The sequence below is a fragment of the Chiloscyllium plagiosum genome, unplaced genomic scaffold, assembly GCF_037043375.1.
Source record: "Chiloscyllium plagiosum isolate Xiang-an unplaced genomic scaffold, Cpla_swu_hap1 HiC_scaffold_30, whole genome shotgun sequence".
Classification (NCBI taxonomy): domain Eukaryota; kingdom Metazoa; phylum Chordata; class Chondrichthyes; order Orectolobiformes; family Hemiscylliidae; genus Chiloscyllium; species Chiloscyllium plagiosum.
In genome coordinates this window covers 11,575,609-11,600,107 of record NW_028270168.1, presented here as the reverse complement: position 1 = coordinate 11,600,107, position 24,499 = coordinate 11,575,609, and the positions used below count along the sequence as shown (strand labels likewise).

The 24,499-nt window shown below is 40.0% G+C and overlaps 1 protein-coding gene across 2 annotated transcripts in view; it reads left to right on the top strand.

Moving 5' to 3' along the window:
• Positions 1-23,482, top strand: part of mecr (mitochondrial trans-2-enoyl-CoA reductase) — a 72,301-nt gene extending 48,819 nt beyond the window's left edge. Inside the window, exons 6-10 of one of the 2 annotated variants that reach the window (XR_015752118.1) lie at positions 4,088-4,190; positions 13,598-13,671; positions 14,284-14,451; positions 20,055-20,127; positions 23,141-23,205. Coding sequence is in view for 1 of the 2 variants with exons in the window: in XM_043717333.2 (XP_043573268.1) it covers positions 4,088-4,190; positions 13,598-13,671; positions 14,284-14,344; positions 20,055-20,127; positions 23,141-23,298 (469 nt within the window). In the remaining variant the exon portion in view is untranslated. Of the gene's footprint in view, positions 1-4,087; positions 4,191-13,597; positions 13,672-14,283; positions 14,452-20,054; positions 20,128-23,140 lie in introns of both variants that reach the window. The other variant, XM_043717333.2, reaches the window with a different exon arrangement.
• Positions 23,483-24,499: the final 1,017 nt, after the last annotated feature.

The following is a 24,499-nucleotide window of genomic DNA, read 5'->3' as shown; positions in this document are numbered from 1 at the left end:
ATGGTTGAGGAGAATCCAAAGGGTTTCTACAAATACATTAAGGACAAAAGGGTAACTAGAGAGAGAACAGCGCTCCTTAAAGATCAGCAGTGCTACCTGTGTGGAACCGCAAGAGGTGGAGGAGATACTAAACGAGTATTATGTATCAGTGGTTACTGTGGAGAAGAATTTGGAAGATAGAGAACGTGGGGAAATAAATAGTGACATCAGGATAAATGTCCATATTACACAGGTGGTGGTGCTGGACGTCTTAAAACGCGTAAAGGTGGCTAAGTCCCCAGGACCTGATCTGCTGTACCCTCTAACACTGGAAAGCTAGGGAAGGGATTGCTGAGCCACTTGCTAAAATATCTACATCTTTGGTAGCCACAGGTGAGGTACTAGAAGATGGGAGGTTGGCTAATGTGGTGCCACTATTTAAGAAAGGTGGTAAGAAAAAGCCAGGGGACTATCGTCTGATGAGCCTGACATCGGTACTGGACAAGTTGTTAGATGGAATGCTGAGGGACAGGATTTAAATGTATTATAGGGATAGTCAATACGGCTTTGTGCATGGGAAATAGTGTCTCACTAACTTGATTGGGTTTATTGAAGAAGTAACAATGATGAGGGCAGAGTGGTGGACATGCTCTATATGGACCTTAGTAAGGCGTTCCACATGGTTCTGCGTTGTTGACTAGTTAGCAGGCTTAGATCATGTGGAATGCAGGAAGAGCTAGCCATTTGATTCCAGAACTGGCTAAAAGGTAAGGGACAGAGGGTGATGGTGGAGGGTTGCTTTTCAGACTGGAGACCTGTAACCAGTGGTGTGCCATAAGGATCGGTGCTGGATCCATTGCTTTTTGTCATTTATATAATGATTTGGATATGAACATTGGAGGCATGGTTATTATATTGTGACTGTACAGGCCACTTTTGGAATACTGTGCGCAGTTCTGGTCTCCCTCCTATAGGAAGGATGATGTGAAACTTGAAAGGGTTCAGAAAAGATTTACAAGGATGTTGCCATGATTTGGAGGGTTTGAACTGTAGGAGAGGCTGAAAAGGTTGGGTCTGTTTTCCCTGCAGCATTGGAGGCTGAAGGGTAACTTTACAGAGCTTTACAAAATCATGAGGGTCATGGACAGAATAAATAGACAAGGGTTTTTCCTTGGGATAGGGGAGTCCAGAACTAGAGGGCATAGGTTAAAGGTGAGAGGGGAAAAACTTAAAAGGGACCTGGGGGGCCAAATGCTGGCAAATGGGGCTAGATATCTGGTCAGCATGGATGAGTTGGACCAAAGGGTCTGTTTCCGTGCTGTATGGATCTATGACTCTGTTATGAGGTGTTCATATAATGAATCATTTTTGGCTACATTTGTGTATTTCTTTGGTCATAGTGCAGACAAATTTAACATTGGTAAACTTGAAATAAATTGTCAGTCATTTAACCAAGGAAGAAATAGCAGCTGCGCTTTCCCACCAGTACCAACCCCCAACCCCGCCCCAAAATCCATGGCCAACCACACACACACACGCAAAGATACAAAAAACTTTTTCATTTCATTCTAAGAGGTAGAGACCTTTTTGCCAGAGGCAGAGACCCTCGGCTGGTTCTTAGATATCTTCTTAATCACTGTGTTCAGGCATGTAATGACACACCTGCAGTGGAGGTAACCCCCTTGAACATGAACCCAGACCTCGGGCCCACAAGTAAGGGTTCAACAGTTGCACTACAAAATCTTCTACAGCTTTTTATATATGGACTCCTTTAGAAAAATTAGCATCGGTTGCTTTTGACCACAATTAAAGCATGCAAATGTATACACTCAATTAACACAGCACTTCCAATATTAGCAACATACATATTATGCTACAGCAGCTGAAGGCAATGATATGTCAGTAATTTGTTACAATGGGACAAATTGCAATTCCCTGCAATGTCGGACTGATCAATGAGACAGATGAATGAGACTCTGGATCAGTGGTGCTGGAAGAGCACAGCAATTCAGGCAGCATCCGAGGACAGGCAAAATCGACGTTTCGGGCAAAAGCCCTTCATCAGGAATGAATCCAGAATCTGGTTTCCAGCATCTGCAGTCATTGTTTTTACCACCTAGATGAATGAGACTGACTATTCATTTAGTTTAAAATACTTTATGCGATTGAAAACTTAAATTAGGTTTGTGAGATGAGCTATGCAATGATTATTTGTAGCTCCAATGATAGATAAATTTTTAAATGTTGCATTTGACTGCAACCATTCTGAGAAAACTTAAAATATTTAATATCTATATTAATCGGTGCAGGCTTGGAGAGCCGAAGGGCCTGTCCTGTGATGTAATGTTCTTTGTTGTATGCCTAGTTGTCTAGACTTGCGCAAAAAGAGCGGCATCCTGAGCAAAATATCAGGTGGCATTGGAAAGGAGGAAGGAAGTATTGCCATTCAGGGCATAATGCATTTCAGTCAGTGAACATAGCAACAGTTCTAATTTGACCTTGGAAGTTTTACTAAAGTTCCACTGTAATCTTTTATAGACTTTGCTCGAAAAGCATGACAGCATTTGTAGATTTTTTAAAATGTTGCTCTGTATTGTTCCAAGAATAAGCACAATAATAATTTCTGAGCCATAGTTGTGCTTAAAACTGATCTCCATGGCATTGGCAAATAGGCACTTCATGATACTGGTTGTTTCATGGACTTTAGTGAGAACTAGCCAACTGAATATAAAAAATGGCTTGGAGATAGGATGCTGGTAGACCATTGTTATTCAGGCTGGAGACCTGAGACCATTGGTGTACTGCAAGGGTTGGTGCTGGGTCCACTGTGTTTTGCCATTCATATAAACAATTTGGATGAGTATACAGGAGGCCAAGTTAGTAAGTTTGCATATGACACTGAAATTGGTGATTTAGTGAACAGTAAAGAAAGTTATCTAAGAGTACAACAGGATCTTGATCAAGTGGACAAAGAAGTGGCAGATGGAGCCTAATTAAGATAAATGTGAGGTGTTGATGAGGCAAACCAGGATAGGACTTTCACAGTTAATTTGATTGGACTTATTATCACATGTACCTAGTACAATGAAAAGTTCTGTTTGTGAGCAGTACAGGCAGATCATAGTAAGCAAGGACATACAAATCATAGGGTGAAGAAAAACTTGGGAGAGTGAGGCAAACTGGTAACATCGCACTGGACGTGTGCGAAGCAAGATCAAGATTAACAAGATCAACATTATTTGAAGTTGGAGAGCCCATTCATCAGTCTAATAATGGCATGGAAGAAGCTGTTCTTGAACCTGTTAGCGCATGCATTTAAGTTTCAGTACATCTGCCTGACGGAGGAGAGGATTACTGGGTTGTAATGGGTCTTTGATGGCAGCCGTTCCACAGCAACGTCTGTGGATGGAAGGTTGGCTTCAGTGATGGTTTGGGTTGGCTAGGACCCTGAGGAATGTTGTTGAACAGAGACCAGGGGGTTCAGGTACATAGTTCCTTGAAAATAGCATCAGAGGTAGACGGGTATGTGAAGAAACCATTTGGCACACTTGCCTTCATCAGTCAGAACATTGAGTACAGGGGTTGGGGCATCATGTTACAGCTGTTAAGAAATTGATAATGCCACATTTAGAATACTGCATACAATTCTGGTTGCCCTACTAGAGGAAGGATGTGGTTAAACTAGAAACTGTTTTTAAAAAAAGACTTACAAGATGTTAGTAAGACAGGAGGGTTTGACTTATAATAAGTCATAATTGAGACATTTTTCCCTGGAGCATAGGAGGCTGAAGGGTGACTTTATCAAGGTTTATAAAGTCACGAGGTACTGCATGACTCTATTTCAAGTACTACAATTAGAGAAGTTCTCAATGTACACTCTTTGTAAGCAGGGTTTTGAACATTTTAAATGCTACCAATAATTGCATCGTTATGTTGATACATGTACAATCCTCACAATCTGTTTTCAGTGCTCTGTCTCAGAGAATATTATTTAGTTCTGTAACATTGTGCAGAAGCAAGATTGGAAATTTAATTTGAAATGCTTCAAATGGAAGTTACACTAACATCAATTCTCAGTCTCTTTCCATTTCTTGATTTTTCTTTCCAGACCAGACTTGCAGCAGTTGACAGACAGAATGAAATCAATGGGAGCTCACTATGTAATTACAGAGGAGGCACTCAGGAAACCAGACATGGAAGATTTATTCAAGGTAGCTTTTTGAGAAGTTTTAATTTCTATAACAATTTCATTCTCCAATCAACAGTTGTATGCTTAGATATGTCACAGAAGAACAAGGCTGTGATTTTTGCACGAGTAATTGTTTTTTCTGAAATTTCTGCAGCTCATGGTTTTTGTTTCGATGTTCTAAATTGTAGGGTTTAGGTAGGCATACATGGGCATACTGCTGTACACATTTTCCTTTTTTGAACTGATGGTTACGACAAATTTGAGCTCGCAAGGGAGGACTTGACGAGGTTAGAACCAACTAGTCAGTAAACAAGTGCAAGGAAATCTGGTATGAAAACGTGCACGGGGAAACTGAAATGAGAACATGGAAAGGAGTGATCAACGTGTACTGGTATTGTAGAAACCCATACTGGTATTAAGAGTTTTACTTAAGTTAGTAAGAAATCATTGCTTGTCTAAAATGTTTCTGTTTAGCTAAAATAAGAGAAAATGCTCTTTTCCTTTGATCTAGGTTAATAAGATTTCAGTTATAGTTAGCACAGTCAAGGATTTTAGTTCTCTGAAATTGCCTTCTGCAGTTCACTCATTCACAAGTTTCTGTAAACATTCAGAGCTTTTAACTTCAGTGAAAATTGATCATGTTCAATAATTCATTCTACCTCTGGGTGATTGGAAGTGGAGGTATGGCACCAGTACGCTTTGTAACATGGCTGAAGAGATGCTTATTATTCATGTACTTCTACAATCTATTCAAACATCAATCAAACAAAAATATGATGAAGTGAGGCCTAATTAGACAACCTTCATCACTTAATTCAATCAGCACAACTTATCTATACAGAATAAAGAATGCGCCATCCTTTTCCCGGTTTTACTTTACTTGAATTTTTTTTTAGTCCAGCATTTCTGATTTCTGAGTATATCTAATATTTCACAGGTCACTGTTTTAAAAGCCCGGCTGCCATTCCAGTCTTCTCACTTGAAAAAGTTTCTGTCTCCCTTCACGGATAATGACCTCATGACATTCCCACATGTAGAATATCTCTTCAATTATCTGAATGAGAGTCTGCTTTCCATGTCATTTCCTCCTCATACATTAGTCATTAGTTAAATATCTGAAATGCATGCGCTTTCACCCATACTAGACAGAGAACAGATACAAAAAGAATGGTAAGCTGTAAATCATACAAAAGTGTGCATTAATTATTACTATCCTGACAACATCATGAACACCCTTTGCATCCTATTGAATGTTGTTTGATAAACAGAACTTCAGTTACTTGCTGCAACCCAAGTGTGATAGGCTCCACACCTTCATATCAACCTCTTTATCTCTAACTTTGTCCAGTTCTACAACCTTTTGAAATTTCAAGCAGATATATAGCAGGCTTGATTTAGTTTATTACTCAAGAAAAAATTGTATTGAAACATTGTGCTTCAAGATCTGTATGCAATTAGATCTGGGTAGACTTAAATCCAATTTAAAAGCAAAATCAATCTCAGTCTTGAAAACTTCAATTGACACAGCAACCACACCCTTTTAAAGGGAGAGAATCCTGGAATTCTGTCATCCTTTGAAAAGTTTACAAGTCAGTCCTTCCATAATTTATAAGAATGATCAGTTTCAGCGTATTGGAAAATGACCCTTTTAATGTTTTGTTCATTCCCATGCTAACTAAACTCTTTTTTTCCATTAAAATGTGAGCTACCAAAAATGACTTAAATTAAAGCCGCAAGGCACCATTTTTATTGACACATTTCAAAATTTTCACATGTAATGCCTTGCCTTGCTCCCTGCTGAGAGTTCATATACATCAAGCTTTATTTTAACTGGCACTCTTGATAAACCAGCCAAAAGTTATTCAAATACTGCTAAGTTTCCTGTATTATTCTGTCCACTTGTGGTTTTTAATTTATTTGCCTCAATGTAAATATGTTCAGTTGAATGGAAGCACAAAATAACAATAGTTGATTCAATTTAAGTCAATTTCTCCTCAAATATTACAATGTGCAAGTGAGAAGGTTCTCTGCCGAAAGTTTTATTTAAGGCAAAGTTTCATTATCAGGTAAGTGTAATTAAAGTGTAACAGTGATGTGTAAACCCCTTGCATTATGTTTCTATTATATATGTGTATTTTTTCATTGATTATCCAAGCTATTATTGGGCAAATATCTGGTTCCATAGATGCCAGATAATAAAATATTTACTGTTCTAACATACTGTGTTGGGATAAAATGCTAAATCTGCTACTAAAACATTCTTATGAAGATATTGTTGAAATATTTTCCTTTCCATTCCATTGAAAATATGTTCATGATGATTTTCATGTTCAATCCTAAACTCTTTACCTACATTTATATATGTTTAAACTTCATGGACCACTATTCAGGTAAATGGATCCTTGTATGTTTCCCAAACTCCATGGGTTACATAATATTTCACGCACATTTTGATTGAGTACTTTCTCACTGTGAACTTGCATAAATAGAGCAAATTATTTTCTACAGCGGCTTTAGCACAACAAACAAAGCATGTTGGGTAGCTGCTGCATATTAAATTAATTACATGGAAAATAGGCATGCCCAAGGCAAAAATGCAGTACAGAGGAGCCTCGATTATCCAAACGTCAATTATCCAAATTTCAGATTATCCAAACGGGATCGCAAGGTCCCGATGCTTGGCTAAACTGTGTTATCTGAAGCATTCGATTATCTGAACAAAATATTCATCGCCTGTGTCGTTCGTATAGCTTTGTTTCACATCTTCCATCCGTTTTTCTGAAGGGGCTGACTAGCAGTCTAGAACCTGAGTCACAGGATTCCGCCCATAGTGTTAGGTGCATTCGTTAGAGGGAGATGGGTATGGGTGGGTTGCTCTTTGGATGGTTAGTGTGAAGTTGTAACAAAAAAAGGTATCATACCAAGATTTGAGCACAGAAATCAAGGCTTCCAGTGTAATACTGAGAGAACTGCACTGCTGGAGGTATCAAGTGTCAGTTATTTGCTTGAAATTTCAGTAGGGTGTGGAACTGGAGGATGTTAGAGAAATGAAGGCTGATATAAAGATGTGGTGCCAAGGTCGATACAGTGTGGAGCTGGAAAAAGCATAGCAGGTTGAGCAGGAGAGTCAACGTTTCAGGTTGGAACCTTTCATCAGGACTAGGAGGAGCCTGAGAAATAAATGGAGGAGTTGGGGCTGGGGGAAGGTAAGCGGGGTGGCGATAGGTGGATGCAGATGGGAGGTTATTGTGATTGGTCTTTGGGAAGGGTGGAATCAATAGGTGGGAAGGAAGATGAGCAGATCAGGTCAAGGGGATGGGGCGGAGAGTGAGGGTTGAACCTGGGATAAGGTGGTGGATAGGGAGATTTAAAACCTGATGAATTCTACGTCAAGGCCATATGGTCATAAGCTGTTGAGGCAGAAGATGAGTTCTTCTTTCAGTTTGCTTGTGGCCTTATTTTGACACATGGAGGAGGCCCAGGATGGATCTGTCAAGGGATTGGGAGTGGGAGTTGAAATGGCTGGCAACCGGAAGGTAGGGTTGATTGAAGTGTACAGATCATAAATGTTCCCTGATCCTGTCCCCGACTTTGCACTTGGTCTCTACGATGTAGAGGAGGCCACATCGAGAGCAACAAATGCAATAAATCAGGTCAGAGGGAATGCGGGTGAATTTCTGCCAGACTTGGAATGATTCTTTGGGACCTTGGATGGAGGCAAGATAGGGAGGTATGAGGGCAGGTTTTGCACCTTCTGCAGCCGCATGGAAAGATACCCAGGTGTGGATGAGATACCCAGGTGTGGTGGGAAGTGTGGTCCTCACAAGAGAGTCGCAGAGTGAATGATCCCTGCAGTAAGCAGATGGAGGTGGGGAAGGAAGTATCACTTTGGTGGTGGGGTCAGACTGCAGGTGGCAGAAATGGTGGAGGATGATGCTTGGATTTGGAGGTTAGTGGAATGGTGTGGACCAACAGTCCCCTTGTTGTGGTTGGGAGGATTTTGTTTGAGGGCAGAGGTGTGGGAAATGGAGGAGATGCAGTTGAGGGCATTTTGGATTACAGGGGAGGGGAAATTATGGTCCTTGAAGTCAGAGTACATCTGGAACGTCCTGGAGTGGAATCTCTCATCCTGGGAACGTATCCCCCATGAGGAGGGCCTCAAAGCCCTCATTAGGTCCACACTCCCGACCATCCTCTCCTCCACACCAGACACCATTATGATCCACCCTTACACCCTTGACTGAATACTTAGGCATTGCAGAATTTGAGGAGAAATTGACTTAAAACTGAATTAACTATTGATATTTTGTGTGGCCATTCAATTGAACAAATATATTTACATTGAGGTAAACAAATTGAAAAAACCATAATAATTGGGCACATGTAGATGTAAACGCCCACAGTCACTGGCCTCTCTTCTTCCCACTGTAGTGCCTATATCATGTGTTTCTAACACTGCACCATTTTGTTCATGTTCTCTAGCTATAAATTGTAAGATTAACAGTTTTCTTTCTGTTTTATTGCTCTACTTGTTGGTCCTTACATTTCTTTATTCAGCCAATTAAATTTTAACTTATTTGTATATAGTGTGTAAAGTTTGTGACACTCTCAATTCCTTTCAGAGAGTTATATCCCTTTAAAATAGGATTTGCTGCTTGCCAAGTCACCCCTCATCACTCTCTACAGTAAAATAATTTGGAGGTGCCGGTGTTGGACTGGGGTGGATAAAAATCACATGACACCAGGTTATAGTCCAACAGGTTTATTTGGAAGTACAAGCTTTCAGAGCGCTCCTCCTTCATCAGGTAGCTAGTGAGCAGGATCATAGGATACAGAATTCATAGTAGAAGATCATAGTGTCATACACTGATATGATTATATTGAACAAACTTGGATTGCTGTTACGTCTTTCATTTTTTAGAATGGGTTGCAGGTTTTGATTTAATATGTAAATCCCAGAACTATTTTCAAGTCTCACTCCTGAGTGTGGTCAGGATAGATCGAGTGAATCCTTAGATGAATATAATGAAAGTAGGAGTATACTTAAGAGGGTATTCAGGAGGGAGAAAGGGTGACATGCGATAGCTCTGGCAAATAGAATTAAGGAGAATCCAAAGGGTTTTTACAAATATATTAAGGACAAAAGGGTAACTAGGGAGAGAATAGGACCCGTCAAAGATCAGCAAGGTGGCCTATGTGTGGAGTCACAGAAAATGGGGAAGATACTAAATGAATATTTTGCATCAGTATTTTCTATGGAAAAGGACATGGAAGATATCGACTGTAAGGAAATAGTTGGTGACATCTTGCAAAATGTCCAGATTGTAGAGGAGGAAGTGCTGGATGTCTTGAAACGGTTAAAAGTGGATAAATCCCCAGGACCTGATCAGGGAAGCTAGAGAAGTGATTGCTGGGCCTCTTGCTGAAATATTTGTATCATTGACAGTCACAGGTGAGGTGCCGGAAGACTGGAGGTTGGCAAACATGGTGCCACTGTTTAAGAAGGGCGGTAAGGACAAGCCAGAGAACTACAGACCAGTGAGCCTGAACTCAGTGGTGGGCAAGTTGTTGGAGGGAATCCTGAGGGACAGGATGTACATGTATTTGGAAAGGCAAGGACTGATTCAGGATAGTCAACATGGCTTTGTGCGTGGGAAATCATGTCTCACAAGCTTGATTGAGTTTTTTGAAGAAGTAACAAAGAAGATTGATGAGGGCAGAGCAATAGATGTGATCTATATGGACTTCAGTAAGGCATTTGACAAGGTTCCCCATGGGAGACTGATTAGCAAAGTTAGATCTCATGCAATACAGGGAGAACTAGCTATTTGGATACAGAACTGGCTCAAAGGTAGAAGACAGAGGATGGTGGTGGAGGGTTGTTTTTTAGACTGGAGGCCTGTTACCAGTAGAGTGCCTCAAGGATCGGTGCTGGGTCCTCTACTTTTTGTCATTTACATAAATGATTTGGATGCGAGCATAAGAGGTACAGTTAGTAAGTTTGCAGATGACACCAAAATGAAGGTGTAGTGGACAGCGAAGAGGGTTACCTCAGATTACAAGAGGGTCTTGACCAGATGAGCCAATCGGCTGAGAAGTGGCAGGTGGAGTTGAATTCAGATAAATGCGAGGTGCTGCATTTTGGAAAAGCAAATATTAGCAGGACTTATACACTTAATGGTGAGGCCTAGGGAGTGTTGCTGAACAAAGAGACCTTGGAGTGCAGGTTCATAGCTCCTTGAAAGTGGAGTCGCAGGTAAATAGGATAGTGAAGAAGGCATTTGGTATGCTTTCCTTTATTGGTCAGAGTATTGAGTACGGGAGTTGGGAAGTCATGTGCGGCTATACAGGACATTGGTTAGGCCACTGTTGGAATATTGCATGGCAATTCTGGTCTCCTTCCTATCGGAAACTTGAAAGGGTTCAGAAACGATTTACAAGGATGTTGCCAGGGTTGGAGGATTTGAGCTACAGGGAGAGGCTGAACAGGCTCGGGCTGTTTTCCCTGGAGCGTCGGAGGCTGAGGGGTGACCTTATAGAGGTTTACAAAATTATGAGGGGCATGGATAGGATTTCCCTGGGGTTGGGGTTGGGGAGTCCAGAACTAGAGGGCATAGGTTTAGGGTGAGAGGGGAAAGATATAAAAGGGACCTAAGGGGCAACATTTTCACGCAGAGGGTGGTACGTGTATGGAATGAGCTGCCAGAGGATGTGGTGGAGGCTGGTACAATTGCGACATTTAAGAGGCATTTGGATGGGTATATGAATAGGAAGGGTTTGGAGGGATATGGGCCGGGTGCTGGCAGGTGGGACTAGATTGAGTTGGGATATCTGGTTGGCATGGACGGGTTGAACCGAAGGGTCTGTTTCCATGCTGTACATCTCTATGACTGTATAACTTAAGGTTTTGTCAAAAAGGGTAACATCTCAACTCAGACAATGTATTAAAGATGTATGGTTAGTGTCTGTGTATTCCAATCTTGAGTCAGACTGGTTCTGTTTCCAAAGTAAGAATTTATAAAATGTCACATAGATTATAAAAAATATTTACTGCCTACAGATTGTGTGCTTTTTGAACAAAATAGTATGTATATGCAAATACAATTGTGTAAATGTAAATTCACCCTTTCGACTTGTGTGTGCGCGTGCATGTCAGGAAGAGAGTATGTGTGCGCGCGGGTGCTTGATGGAGTGTGTGCATGAGTGTGATGGAGTCTCGAAGCAGGGTTACACCCGAAACGTCAACTTCTCCACCTCCTGATGTTGTCTGGATTGCTGTGTTCTTCCAGACTCCTTCTGGATCAGTGGTGCTGGAAGAGCACAGCAATTCAGGCCACATCCGACGAGCAGCAAAATCGACATTTTGGGCAAAAGCCCTTCATCAGTTTTTTTATTCCTGATGAAGGGCTTTTGCCCGAAACGTCGATTTTGCTGCTCGTCAGATGCTGCCTGAATTGCTGTGCTCTTCCAGCACCACTGATCCAGAATCTGGTTTCCAGCATCTGCAGTCATTGTTTTTACCTCTTCCAGACTCCTGCCTGTCTACTTTGAATTACAGCATCTGCAGTTTTTTGTCTCTAACCAAGAGAATTCCTTAAAGCCTGTCATTCCAGCCAGAACTCGATCAATAGACAGGTTGAACTGGACCCCTCAGACAAACCACTCAGACACAGAACCAGAAGTACCAAAAAACAGAAACAATTAAATACCAACCAAGACAGACTACCAACACCTTGTCAAAGTTGTGGTGATGATGTCACCTAGCGAGACGTTTGTAGAAAAACACACTGGCTCAGCAAACCAATCCACAACTTCATACTCAAAGGGCTCATCTCAGTCAAATCAGACCCTCTGCCATTTACAACCCCTTTTGGGGGGAAAAAACCCGTGAGAGGAGCAGCATCGTCACAAAATGGATTTAATCTGATTATTCACTTATTGTTAAATTTTTAAGAAGTGAATCCAGTAAGGAAATTGGGGGAAACATGGTGAAATATCTAACTTGTTACTATATGGAGTAGATGAGCCAAAGTGCATCTCAGAAGACATTAGCTAGGTACATGGGGAGGAAGCAATCAGAAGCAAATGTTGTTAACCATGTGGTGAGGAATGTTGGGCAGGTTCACATGGAGCATGAGCATCACAAGTCAAATCAGATGTTTCTGTGATGTAAAGTTGTTTGCAATAATGATTAAGTAGATGTTTTACAAGTCAGTAATTATTTTATAGATGGCACATTTCTCTCAAAGTTTCATTCTTTAATGCATATGTCAGAATTTCAATATAGCAGTTTGCAATTTCAGCATAAGGTTTTCTCATTTGGGGAAACCCTTGCAATTTCGAATGTTGATCAATGAACTGAAAAATTGCAGTTGGAGTTCAATCTGGATAAATGCGAAGTAGGATTTGTACAATCAATGGTAGGGCCTTGGGTAGTGTTGTAGAACAGAAGGATCTTGAGGCTCAGTTCCATAATTCTTTGAAGTTTGCATCACATAGACAGGGTAGTTAAAAAGACATTTAGCACACTTGTCTTCATTGTTCAGTCCTTTGCGTTTCGAAGTTGGGAAGCCATGTTCAGCTTGTACAGGACTTTAGTAAGGCCTCTTGGAGTACTGTGTCTAGTTCTGGAAGCCCAATTATAAGAAGGATATTATTAAACTGGAGATGGTTCAAAATAGATTTACCAAAATGTTGTCAGGTATGGAAGGTTTGAGTTATAAAGAAAGGCTGGGAATTTTTTCACCAGAGCAAAGGGGGTTGAGAGGTTCCTTACAGAGATTTATAAAATCGTGAGGGGTGTCGGTAGGGTTAATGGGAGGTGTCTTTTCACTAGGATGGGGATTTCAAAACTAGGGGGCACATTTTTAAGGTGAGAAGAGAGAGATTTAAAAAGACATGAGGACCAATTTTTTTTTTTACAGAGGATGGTTCACATATGGAATGAGCACCCTGAGGAAGTGGTAGATGTTACAACGTTTAGAAGGCACTTTGATAAGTACGTGAATAGGAAATACTTGGAGGTATATGGGCCAGGAGCAGGCAGGTAGGATTAATTTAGTTTGGGATTATGTTCAGCACGGACTGGCCAGGCCAATAGGTCTATTTCCCTGCTGTATGACTGACTTTTTTTTTCAAAAAGCAGTTTGTAACAGTTCCATTTTTGGATTTGTGAATTACTGGTTCAGGAATAAAAGTACATATCAATTAATTGGGTCCAAAGACTATGTGCCCTCGTCTTCATGTTTTTAGTCTTTTGTATGGTATGGGAGAAACTTGAATGCAAATGCAAACATTTGCAGCTGAACCAGCTACTGTGTAGGCAATGTTTGCTTCTGTTAACTTACAGTCTAAATTGAAATTGATTGCTTAGATAATTTCCTCATCAAATTAAAAAAAAATTATTTTTCCCGCTGTTCCTACAAACAGAAAGTCCCAAGACCACATCTAGCATTGAATGGTGTTGGAGGCAAAAGTGCTACAGAGATCTTGCGGCATTTAGTGTGAGTAACAAGACGGGGTTACCTCTTTGATTTAAGTATATGACAGTTACAGCAAAAGGAATTATGGTTGGGTTCATCTGAAAGCTGTGCTGCTTAAATGAGCTGGAAAAGCATGCTGATAAGGAGTTGCTTATGAATTTGTGAATGGGACCCTGTCAGAGACCTGACCTTTTTTTTGTATTAAAACTTTTACTCATTGACTTAAACTGATGTCAGCTCACTTTGTTTTAAAGGTGTATTCCATTGTTTGCTATTGCATCACTACAGTTACTATCTACAGTTCCCCTTCCCATCCTTGTAATTTTTAATGTTCAAATTCTACTTTACATGGATCCCTTGGAATTGTTTATTGTAGCACAATGTGAATGCCCTTGCCGGAGCAAAGTAGTAGCGTGACTATCTGAGCTTTGAAATATAGGAACTAACGGTGAATGGAATGCAGAACACAAGGATCAAAAAGTAACAATTGATTTGGTGAATAACAGCAAACGTTACAAATTCTGTACTTACCAATTATAACGTTTTGTGCACTAATTACACACTTGTTTAGAAATGTATATTTTTCATATATCTTTTGTTACCAACACAGTCTTTTGTGTCTTTTAATTGCAGGAAAGGAGGGACTTTGGTAACATATGGTGGAATGGCAAAACAACCAATCACAGTTCCAGCAGTAAGGAAGTCTGTGTTTAAAGTACAAAAATCTTTTGTCATCATTGGTTCTTGTAATACATACATGTTGCATCCCCACTGTTGACAACAGCTACGATTACAGCAGTAGTAAGTAAATAAGCCAGCAACACTGCTTCACGACATCCTAAGCTCCACCAATATAAAATTATGAACTGTTACCTATGATAAACAAAGGAATTAATTATATCTGATTCATGCAGTAGTATGATTTTGAATATGAACATGAATTTTGCTTATATATGTCCTTCAAGTTCAGAATGCCCACAACAGTTTATGTCAACCTCATTTTCAAAACAATGTTTGTTTTTAAATTTAAAGTAAAGTTGAGTTTGCGAAGTTCTCCAACCTCTGGTTAATTATCATATGTGACACCCTGGAAGTGGTTTTGGGAAACCAGTCTGCTGCTACAACTTCTTTTACTGATCTTTTTCAATACGTATTAGTTTCTCCTTTTTAAAGTACTTGCTCATCCTGTTTTTTCCTGAAGTGCTAATTTGTCTCCCTCTGTAGTCCCTTTCTTTCCTTCCTATGGTGCCTTTCTATGGAAGTGCATGAGCTCTTGTAGTGTGAGCGTAGTGTACCTACTTCTGAGCCAGGAGGCCTGGGTTCAAAACCTACCTGTTCCAGAGGTGTATTGCAACATGTCTGAACAGATTGATGAAAACAAAATCTCCCTCCTACCTGAACCATCCAATTACACAAACACTTGTTCCAGGTAATTTATTTGTAAATCTTTCTCTATAAATATATATATTTATTAACTCACTCTTGGGCGGCACGGCACTCACTAGTGGGCGGCACAGTGGTTAGCACTGCTGCCTCACTGCGCCCAAGACCCGGGTTCAATTCCCGCCTCAGGCGACTGACTGTGTGGAGTTTGCACGTTCTCCCCGTGTCTGCGTGGGTTTCCTCCGGGTGCTCCGGTTTCCTCGCACAGTCCAAAGATGTGCAGGTCAGGTGAATTGGCCATGCTAAATTGCCCGTAGTGTTAGGTAAGGGGTAAATGTAGGGGTATGGGTGGGTTGCGCTTCGGCGGGTCGGTGTGGACTTGTTGGGCCGAAGGGCCTGTTTCCACACTGTAATATAATCTAATCTAAATCTAATTGGTATGTGGAATTTGCTGACTGGCCAACATTTATTGCCCATCACTAGCTACTCTTGAACTGAGTGGCTTGCAACTGAGTGGATACCAGTTTGTGGATTCACTGCAATCTGCAAGCATGATCTGAGTTTCTGCTCACCTGGTTCCCTCCATGATCTATCTCTCCTTTGTCTCCTGCATTGTTCACTGGAGGTCAAAGTAATCTCAAAAGGTATTATCTTTTGATTGATTATTTTTTAAATAAAAAACAACAACCCAGCAGCAATTTGTTATGGACCAGGCCAGACCTCCTCAAAATACTTTAAGAAGATAGCCTAGACGCTAACTTTTTCTTACTTTCAAGGCAGATGTGAAGTGGACGTTGCAGGTGTGCAACTGATCGAACCACTTGATTGTTAAGAAAAACAGAATTTATTTAAACACTACAGTTGAAACACAAACAAAAGAAAGTAGAATTTAGAGTAACTTAATTATGAGAAAGCGTATGCAACCCCTTATAGCAAGTTAACTAATTAACTGTTCTAATATAGTAATATCCTATAAGGACATCCCTTGGCAAAAAGGTAAATTAAAACAGATTCTTACACATAGGAGAGAACAACTTCCAGAGAGACATTTCAGAAGAAAGACAGAGGAATTCTTTTCTGAAGCTTGCAACTCCCCTGGACACTCTCATCTTGTGATTTCTGCAGTTAAAGCAAACTAGAAAAATGCCTGATCTGAGAGAACTGGCTACTCCTCCTCCCTTGTTGAAACTAGATGCTTCAGCGCCTCTGCCACTCTTCAAAAAAGCCAAGGACAAAATAACCTTTTTAAAGTGACAGCATCACAAATTTCGAGTTAAATAACTTTAACTTTAACCTCCCCCGTTTGTTTCCTTTTTCTCTGCTGATATTGACTTTTATTGGTTTTCTCTTTTGTTTTTTGATAATACATGTCATGATTCTGCCATTCACATCTGTATCAATAACTTTTGTTTCTTTACAAAAGCAAAATGCTGGAAATGAGAACTAAAAGCACAATTGCTGGAAATATTCAAGTCAAGCAGAACCTACAAAGCCAAATCAAGAGAGAGCCTTTCTACTATTTAATGTCTCTTGCCTTCAACCCTATTACAAATTTTCTTGCATGACTTCTCTCATTGTCTCTTCTCTCCACCCCACTCCTTTGTATAAAACTTGCAACATTTCAACTTTTTCACTTCTGATGAAAAGCTATGGACCTGAAATATTATTGTTTCTCTGTTTACAAATACCTGCTGTATATTTTGAGCATTTTCTGTTTTTACATAGCATTTTACAATATCTCAGTCTGATGACCCTTCACATGCCAACAGAGGTCAGTAGATATTATCAAGTAAAAGACCCCTGCTCCAAACCCCAAGCACTATGCTTGAGTGTTAAACCAACTCTTGCCTTCTAGTCAAGATACACTTCACGCTATTCAATCAGGGTTTGTATTTTGAAACCTCAGTCTTGTTGCTTTGTATAATGTAGGCATTTCAGATGTTTAAAATAAAATGTTAGCTGACACCAACACAGAAATTTCCCACTATTTTTCAGTCTGGCCCAGCAACCTTCAAACCTGTAACCTCTACAAAGGCAGCAGACACACTGGGTCATCACTGTAGAACATAGAGCTGTACAGCACAGGAACCGGCACTTTGACCCACCATGTCTTCCATGCAAACCATGATTCTATTCTAAACTAAACCCATCTGCCTGCATGTGGTCTGTACCCCTGTACTCCCTGTCTGTTTCTGTCTGTCTAAATGTCTCTTAAACGTTGCTATTGTATTTGCTTCTGACTTCTCCTGGCATGCATTCCAACTTCTGTGTAAAAAAAAAAGTGCCTTGTATATCTTCTTTAAATGTTTCTCCTTCTCACTCTAAAACTAAGCCCCTCCTAACAATTCCTATTCATATACCCATCCAGATGCCTTTTAAATGCTGCAATTGTACCTGCCTCCACCACTTCCTCTGGCAGCAAATTCCATACACGTACCACCCTCTGCATGAAAATGTTGCCCCTTAGATCCTTTTTATATCTTTTCCTTCTCATCCTAAGCCTATGTCCTCTAGTTCTGGACTCCTCCACCTCCGGGAAAAGACTTTGTCTATCTATCCTATCTATAGTTAAAAATCACACAACACCAGGTTGTAGTCCAACAGGTTTAATTGGAAACATACTAGCTTTTGGAGCGCCGCTTCTTCATCAGGTGGTGAACTACCTGATGAAGGAGTGGCGCTCCGAAAGCTAGTGTGCTTCCAATTAAATCTGTTAAACTATAACCTGGTGTTGTGTGCTTTCTAACTTTGTACACCCCAGTCCAGCACCGGCATCTCCAAATTATATCCTATCCTTGCCCCTCGTTATTTTATAAACCTCTATAAGATAACCCCTCGGCCTCCAAGAGTCTCCAGGAAAAACAGCCCCAGCCTATTCAGCCTCTCCTTATTGCTGAAATCCTCCAACCTTGACAACATCCTTGTAAATTTTTTCTGAACCCTTCACAAATTTCACAACATCCTTCTAATAGGAAGGAGACCAGAATTGCGCACTCTATTCCAAAAGTGCCCTCGAACCTCTTCTTGTAGCTAACACATTCCAATCCAGGCAACATCCTAGTCGACTTCTCCAAAGCCTCCACAGCAGAAGAGTGACTAGTACTATACACAAGGCTACAAATGTGGCCTAATTAAAGCTTTATACAGCTGCAACGTGATTTGCTGACTGTTATTCTCAATGCCTTGACTGATGAAGGCAAGCGTGCTGTACATCATCTTTACCACCTTATTCACTTGTGATGTTACTTTTAGGGAACTATGTACTTGCACCCTACAATCTCTGTGCATTTCAATGCGCCTAAGGGTCGTGCCATTTACTGTTTCCTTTCCTCTTACATTTGTTCTCGTAAAGTACATCACTTCACACTTGTCTGGATTAAAACCAGACCTCAGTGTATTATGGAGACTCTAACATATATATTTTTTTAAAAGTAAGTGTAAGTTACTGTGTTCCAGGTATGATTTGATTGGTCCACTACTAAGCTTTAATCAAACATACTTTATTCTTAGAATACAGTTAAAATGCAACCAAAGGAAGAATTAGCATGACTTTACTCGATTGAAATACCTCAGGAGATAATGTATTATTCAACCACTATTCTTCTTCTGTTCCAACATAGGCAGCGTCTCATGAACACATCCTTGGCGAAGGGAATTCAGCAACACAATTATTATTCTTACATGCTGTCTTTCTCCAGTCTAATCAAAAGAAGCAATCTGCCCCTTTTGATTTTTAAGAGGAAATATCTCTGTCTAAGACTTCTCTCTAGCGGCAGAGAACTCAAGCTTTTAGCTCCAGCACCAAGCAAAAACCACCAAGTAACTGAAAGCAAAACAAAAGTCTTCTGGGTCTATGTAAACCTGACTCTGCCCACTCATGATTCTTTTGTATGATTTTAAAAAGAAAGCACGCGAGGAGAACTCAAAGCTCTTGACCAACTGCCTTTCTGAAGGAGATACTTTGACGCCACGATGACAATAGTCCTCTGCAAGAGAAATGGGACCGAACACATCTCTTAAAGGCATGGTATTGACTGTTCCCAAAATGCTCTCCTATTGAAACTTTGATCATCTGGCCAGGGTCGTTCCTCAAAATAAGATCTGGTACAGCACCTTCCCTGGTTGGACTGGCTACATGTTGTTTAAAAAACACTGTTGGATGCACCTAACAAATTCTACCCATCTAAGTCCCTGGAACTAAGGGAGTACCAGTCAATGCTGGAAAGTTAAAATTATCTCTACAACAATTCTCTGTTGTTTTTACATCTTTGCATAATCTGCTTACGTATCTGTTCCTCTATACCCCATTGGATGATGGAAGGTCTATAATATAGTGATTATTATATAATTACAGTGATTGCACCATTTTTTATTCCTGAGTACTACACCATATGGCCTCACTGGATGAGACCTCCAGTTATTCTTCTCCTAGTGCAACTGTGACATTCTCCTTAATCAGTAATGCTAAACTGCCACTGCTGCCCTTCTCTCAACCAAGAGAATGGCTACAACATTGTAGTTCCATGTATTAATCCAGGCTCTAAGCTCATCTGCCTTATCTGTTATACTCCTTGCATTGAATTAAACACAATTCAAACCACCAGTCCTGGCATGTTCCTTACAAGTTTACCACTTGCAAGTTTCCTTCGAACTCACACGTCATCCTGATCTGGAATACTATCACTGTTCCTTCATCGTCGCTGCCTCGCAGTCCTAGAACTCATAGTTTCTAATAGAACCATGGGTATATCTACAACCTGCACAGCAGCAGTTCAACTAGGTTTCTCATCATCACCTCGAGGGTGATTACAAATGGGTAATAAATGTTGACCTTGCCCGTAATGGCCAGATATATGAACACATTTTTAAAAAAATCTTCTAGAACATTTGGAGAGTTTTTGTGTCTACATCCTCTCCAAAAATTATTGATTCCATACACAACATTTTGGGGGAAAAAAAAGTACATTGTTTGATCTTGGCTAGTGATGTTTTAGTTTTAACATTTTCTGCTTTTTTACTAGAGTGCGCTTATTTTCAAAAACGTTAAAATCCAGGGATTCTGGATGACACGGTGGAAACAAGATCATGGGCATGGTGAGTGGAAAAATAGAGACAGAAATCTATATTAATAATTTTGCACATATTGATGAAATTAATTCTGATGGAGACTATGACTGGGATCAATGGCATCTGAGAGCTGTTCAAAATGAAGAAAAATATGTTACAATTGTCAGGGGTTTGGGGGTTGTTTTTTTTAAAAAGAGGACTTTTCTCTTGACTCTCGAGGTTGATTTCCATGAATTTCAGGGCTGTTGAACTTGTTTGCCTTGTTCAATGCAAGACACAACAGGAAAATAATGAGAAATTGAAGACCAAAGAACTTTAGAAGTTTGAACAATTCAAAAATTTCTTTGTGTGTGTTAGTTGTGTTTAGATACAGCTCAGTAAGTCTATGAAGTACGTAATTTTACAAAAATGCTAAGGCATGTTTTGAGACAATGGGAGAATTCAACCTTGAATTACAAATGAAGTTTACACATTTGGCTGAAAATGACTAGAATAGGGCAAATGAGGTTGGTGTTATGGACCAGACCAGAACACCTCAAAATATTTTGAGAAGGTAGCCTAGATCCTAACTTTTCTTATTTTAAAGGCAAATGTAAAGTGCCATGTTCCAGATGCAATGTGACTGGTCAAACTACTTGATGCTAAATAATTTGTTTAAACGCTGTAGTTTGGGGTGGCATGGTGGCTCAGTTGCCTCACTGCTGCCTCACAGCGCGAAGGTCCCGGGTTGAATTCCAGCCCCGGACAACTGTCTGTGTGGAGTTTGCACATTTTGTACATATCTGCGTGGGTTTCCTCCAGTTTCCTCCCACAATCCAAAGATATGCTGATTAGGTGAATCGGCCATGCTAAATTGTCCATAGCGTTCAGGGAGTAGTGTAGGTTTGCTGCATTGGTCAGGGGAAATGTAGAGTATAGGGAATGGACCGAGGTAGGTTACTCTTTGGAGGGTCGATGTGGACCTGTTTAGCCAAATAGCCTGTTTCCACGCTGTAGGGATTCTGTGATTAAAATACAACCAAAGAAAGAGGAATTTAGAATAACTTAACTCTATTGGAAAACTTGACAGAATAATAAATATAGTAAAAATGACTAATTAACTGTTCCAATAAAGTAACATCCCATAAACATATGCTTTGGCAAAAAGGCGAATTCGGAGAAACAAATGTTGTCTCCCATGCAATCTAGCGGCCTAGGAAGACAACCCTCAGTTTTTGGTTGGAATTGAGGGGGGAGAAAATAGCTTCCAATTCTTCAAGCCCACAACAGCAGCTGCTTGAAGCTAAACCCAAGAACTAAAAAAAATACAAATCCTGTTCTGAGAGAGTTAGTCACACCCATCCAGGCTGCTGCTATTGTTCCAACTTTTTTTTTTTAAAGTCCCAGTGCCTCACTAGCTGTTTACTTCATGGTTTTGGTACATTGCTCATCACCTCTACCTTACAATCTCTCTTCAAAACGGCCAGGACCAAATGACCTCTTAAAGTCACAGCATCACAGTTGGTAACTCCTTTCCTCACCAGGCCGGGATTATGGCCCAAAGTACTTAGGGGGGGCTTACAAGCACTAATGACTATCAGCAGAAAATGCAGGAGATAAATGGCCTGTGACTATGAGGAGCTGAGAAACTAAGTAACTGTAATGAGTCTCTTGCTCAGGTCACTGTCAGCTAAGAGTTGATCCTTGTTTGTGGGGGAGATTTGTGTCATCTGAGTCTGGGTGTATGCTATAGACTGAGCCCAGATATGGATGGACATAGGACTACAGAAGAGAGGGGCAGCACATGGAGAATTGCAAAGAAAAATGCAATAATGTGGCTGCAGGGAGGAAGAGGCCATTGTGGCAGGGTCTAATAGGAAGGTGTGGGGGAGGGATGCAACAAATGCATGAATGAAAAGAAGATTGTGGGTGGGAGAACAAAGATGCTGCAAGGACAAGGTGGTAGGAAAAAAGACAACTTTAATTCTGTCAACAAAGGAATACTCAACTAACTGGGAGAAGGAAAAACTTGAAATTACTGATGTAATGATTTCCTTGGAAATGAATTTAAAATTTCTAATTGAAAGCTACATATGTTTAGGAGCTATTATCTGAAGAGTAATGCAGTGGAGCTTTTGTGTTAAGCAATGTATCAGTTGTTAAATTTTTATATTTGAGTGAAATCAGAGATGCTACAAAAAGATCTAGCATATCAACTGCTAGTAATCACTAGTGACATATTACTAACTAGTAATGCTGTTTTTACCCACTAACAAATGATTTTAATGTGGAATGTCTCATCCCAAGGGGTAGGTGTAGTGTAATTCTGCTTAAGACAATATGGTGAAGCTTTTAGCATATAGTTCATGCACTTTAATTAATTCAGCAAAATTACTCTAGGTGAGAAAGTGGTCTTTATGATCACACTTTTTCCCAAATACCTGTCAGATCGGAAGCTTACATTGTTCATCAACCACCAAACCCTTACAATCAAATTTAGTTCAAAGAAAGGGTACCATCTGAGTGACAGCAAGGCTGTACAGTTGGGTAGCTCATCAGTACAATATTAAATTCAGTGAATGAGATCATGCAAATGCAGATGTTTTTGCAGGATTTTCCATGAATACTGATTATTAACCACTGAGTAATCTGTGAATGACTTGACTTATTCTGCCAGAGAAATGAGTGAAGAAACTTACAAGGATGTGAAACTTACTAACCCCCTCCCCTGACCAGAGTCCAGGCCAAGCTCCACCACTGACATTTCATTATGTCTTATTGGTATGTTGGGCAAACATTATGACTGGACAAGCAAGTAGCAAATCTTCTGTAAAAATTGTTGGGCCATTACCACATGCTTCCGAAAGGCAGTAAAACTAGAGGGCAAGGTAGTTCTGCCACTTCTACCTAACACCTGGCAACTCACAGTTCATAGTATGAACAGACCGATCTGCTTTCTGATCTTTTAGTCATTGTTATTCCTGCCTTCTCAGTGTATTGCAATCATATAGAAAATTATCACCTTCGTAGTTGATTCAAAATTGTGTTTCTATTTTGGCAGACTTGGTACAGGAAATGATCTCTGTGCTGTGTGACTTCATCCAAGCAGGGAAGCTGAGGGCACCAGTTTGCACGAAGGTTAAATTCCAGGACTATCCAACTGCTCTCAAAGCTGCAACAACACCATTTATATCCAGCAAGCAAATCTTAATTATGTGACTTATTTAAAACTGTAAGCAATCTATAAGCATTTACAAAATATGATATTCTCTTCAGATAGACAGTTTTCCACTTTCTCCCAGTCCAGTCTGTGAAATGTGAAAGCCTGACCAGTATGTATTAATAAAGAAATCTATAAGTGTGGGGTAAATGTTTGAAATGCGCTGTATCTATGCATTTTGTATGTTAAATCAGTGTTGCTGGTGTCACTTCCTCATCATTTGGATTTTCACTGTGTAGACAGCAACTCAGTGAAGAATCGGGTAGGAATGCAAGATGTAAAGAGGATGCACAATACCTGCCACCAAAAATGAAAATAAATATATAACTTGAAATCAAAAGCAAATCTGAAATGGTTTCACTTTGCAATTTTTTACTCCATTATAGAATAGAAAAGTATTGCTTAGAATGAAATCTTGTATTAACTCTTTCAAAGCACCATATCTCAATGCAATTTACTGTAATTAGAAACATTCTTTCCCAATCAAGTACTTATTCAACTTTTGAAGGAACTTCTTTTGAACCTGTATCCAACACTATTAACATGTGGAATATCGACATAACATGTCAGATGCAGATCAATAACAGATCTTATAAATCCTGACTTTTGATTTTGCAAATACTATTTTCTTAAACTTTGCTGTACACTCCTGGTTGAATATACAGTGCAAGAGCATGATCTAATTGTGATAAGAAGTACAAAATTGAAGCTGGTACTTCATTGCTGTGTTGAAAAAGTGTTGCACTGTTGGAAGTGGTTTTCTGATGGAATGTCAAACCTTTAAAAATCCAATGACATGATTCAAAGAAAAGCAAAGGTGTTCTTCTCTTGTGTCCTGGTTAATTTATCCCTCGACCAACACAGTGAAAAATAGGTAGATTCGGCTGTATTTTCCAAGGATTGTTGCTTTTTTTTAATTAAAAGGAGGATGCTTCACATTTCTGAGGGGAGAATCCAATCAGGGCTCTTCCAGAAATGCAGAGCTCTACTTCCAGTCTGATCATTCTTTATGGTGCAGAATTGTCAGGGGAAGGTAGACCATTCATAGCAATATGCTTTTCTTTTAATTATGGAATGTAGACATCACTGGATAGGCCAGCATTAATTGCCCAATTACTGGCATTGCCAGAGAACAATTAAGAATCAAACACATTTCTAAGAATCTGAAATTACATGTACCAGAGAAGGATATCAGTGAAC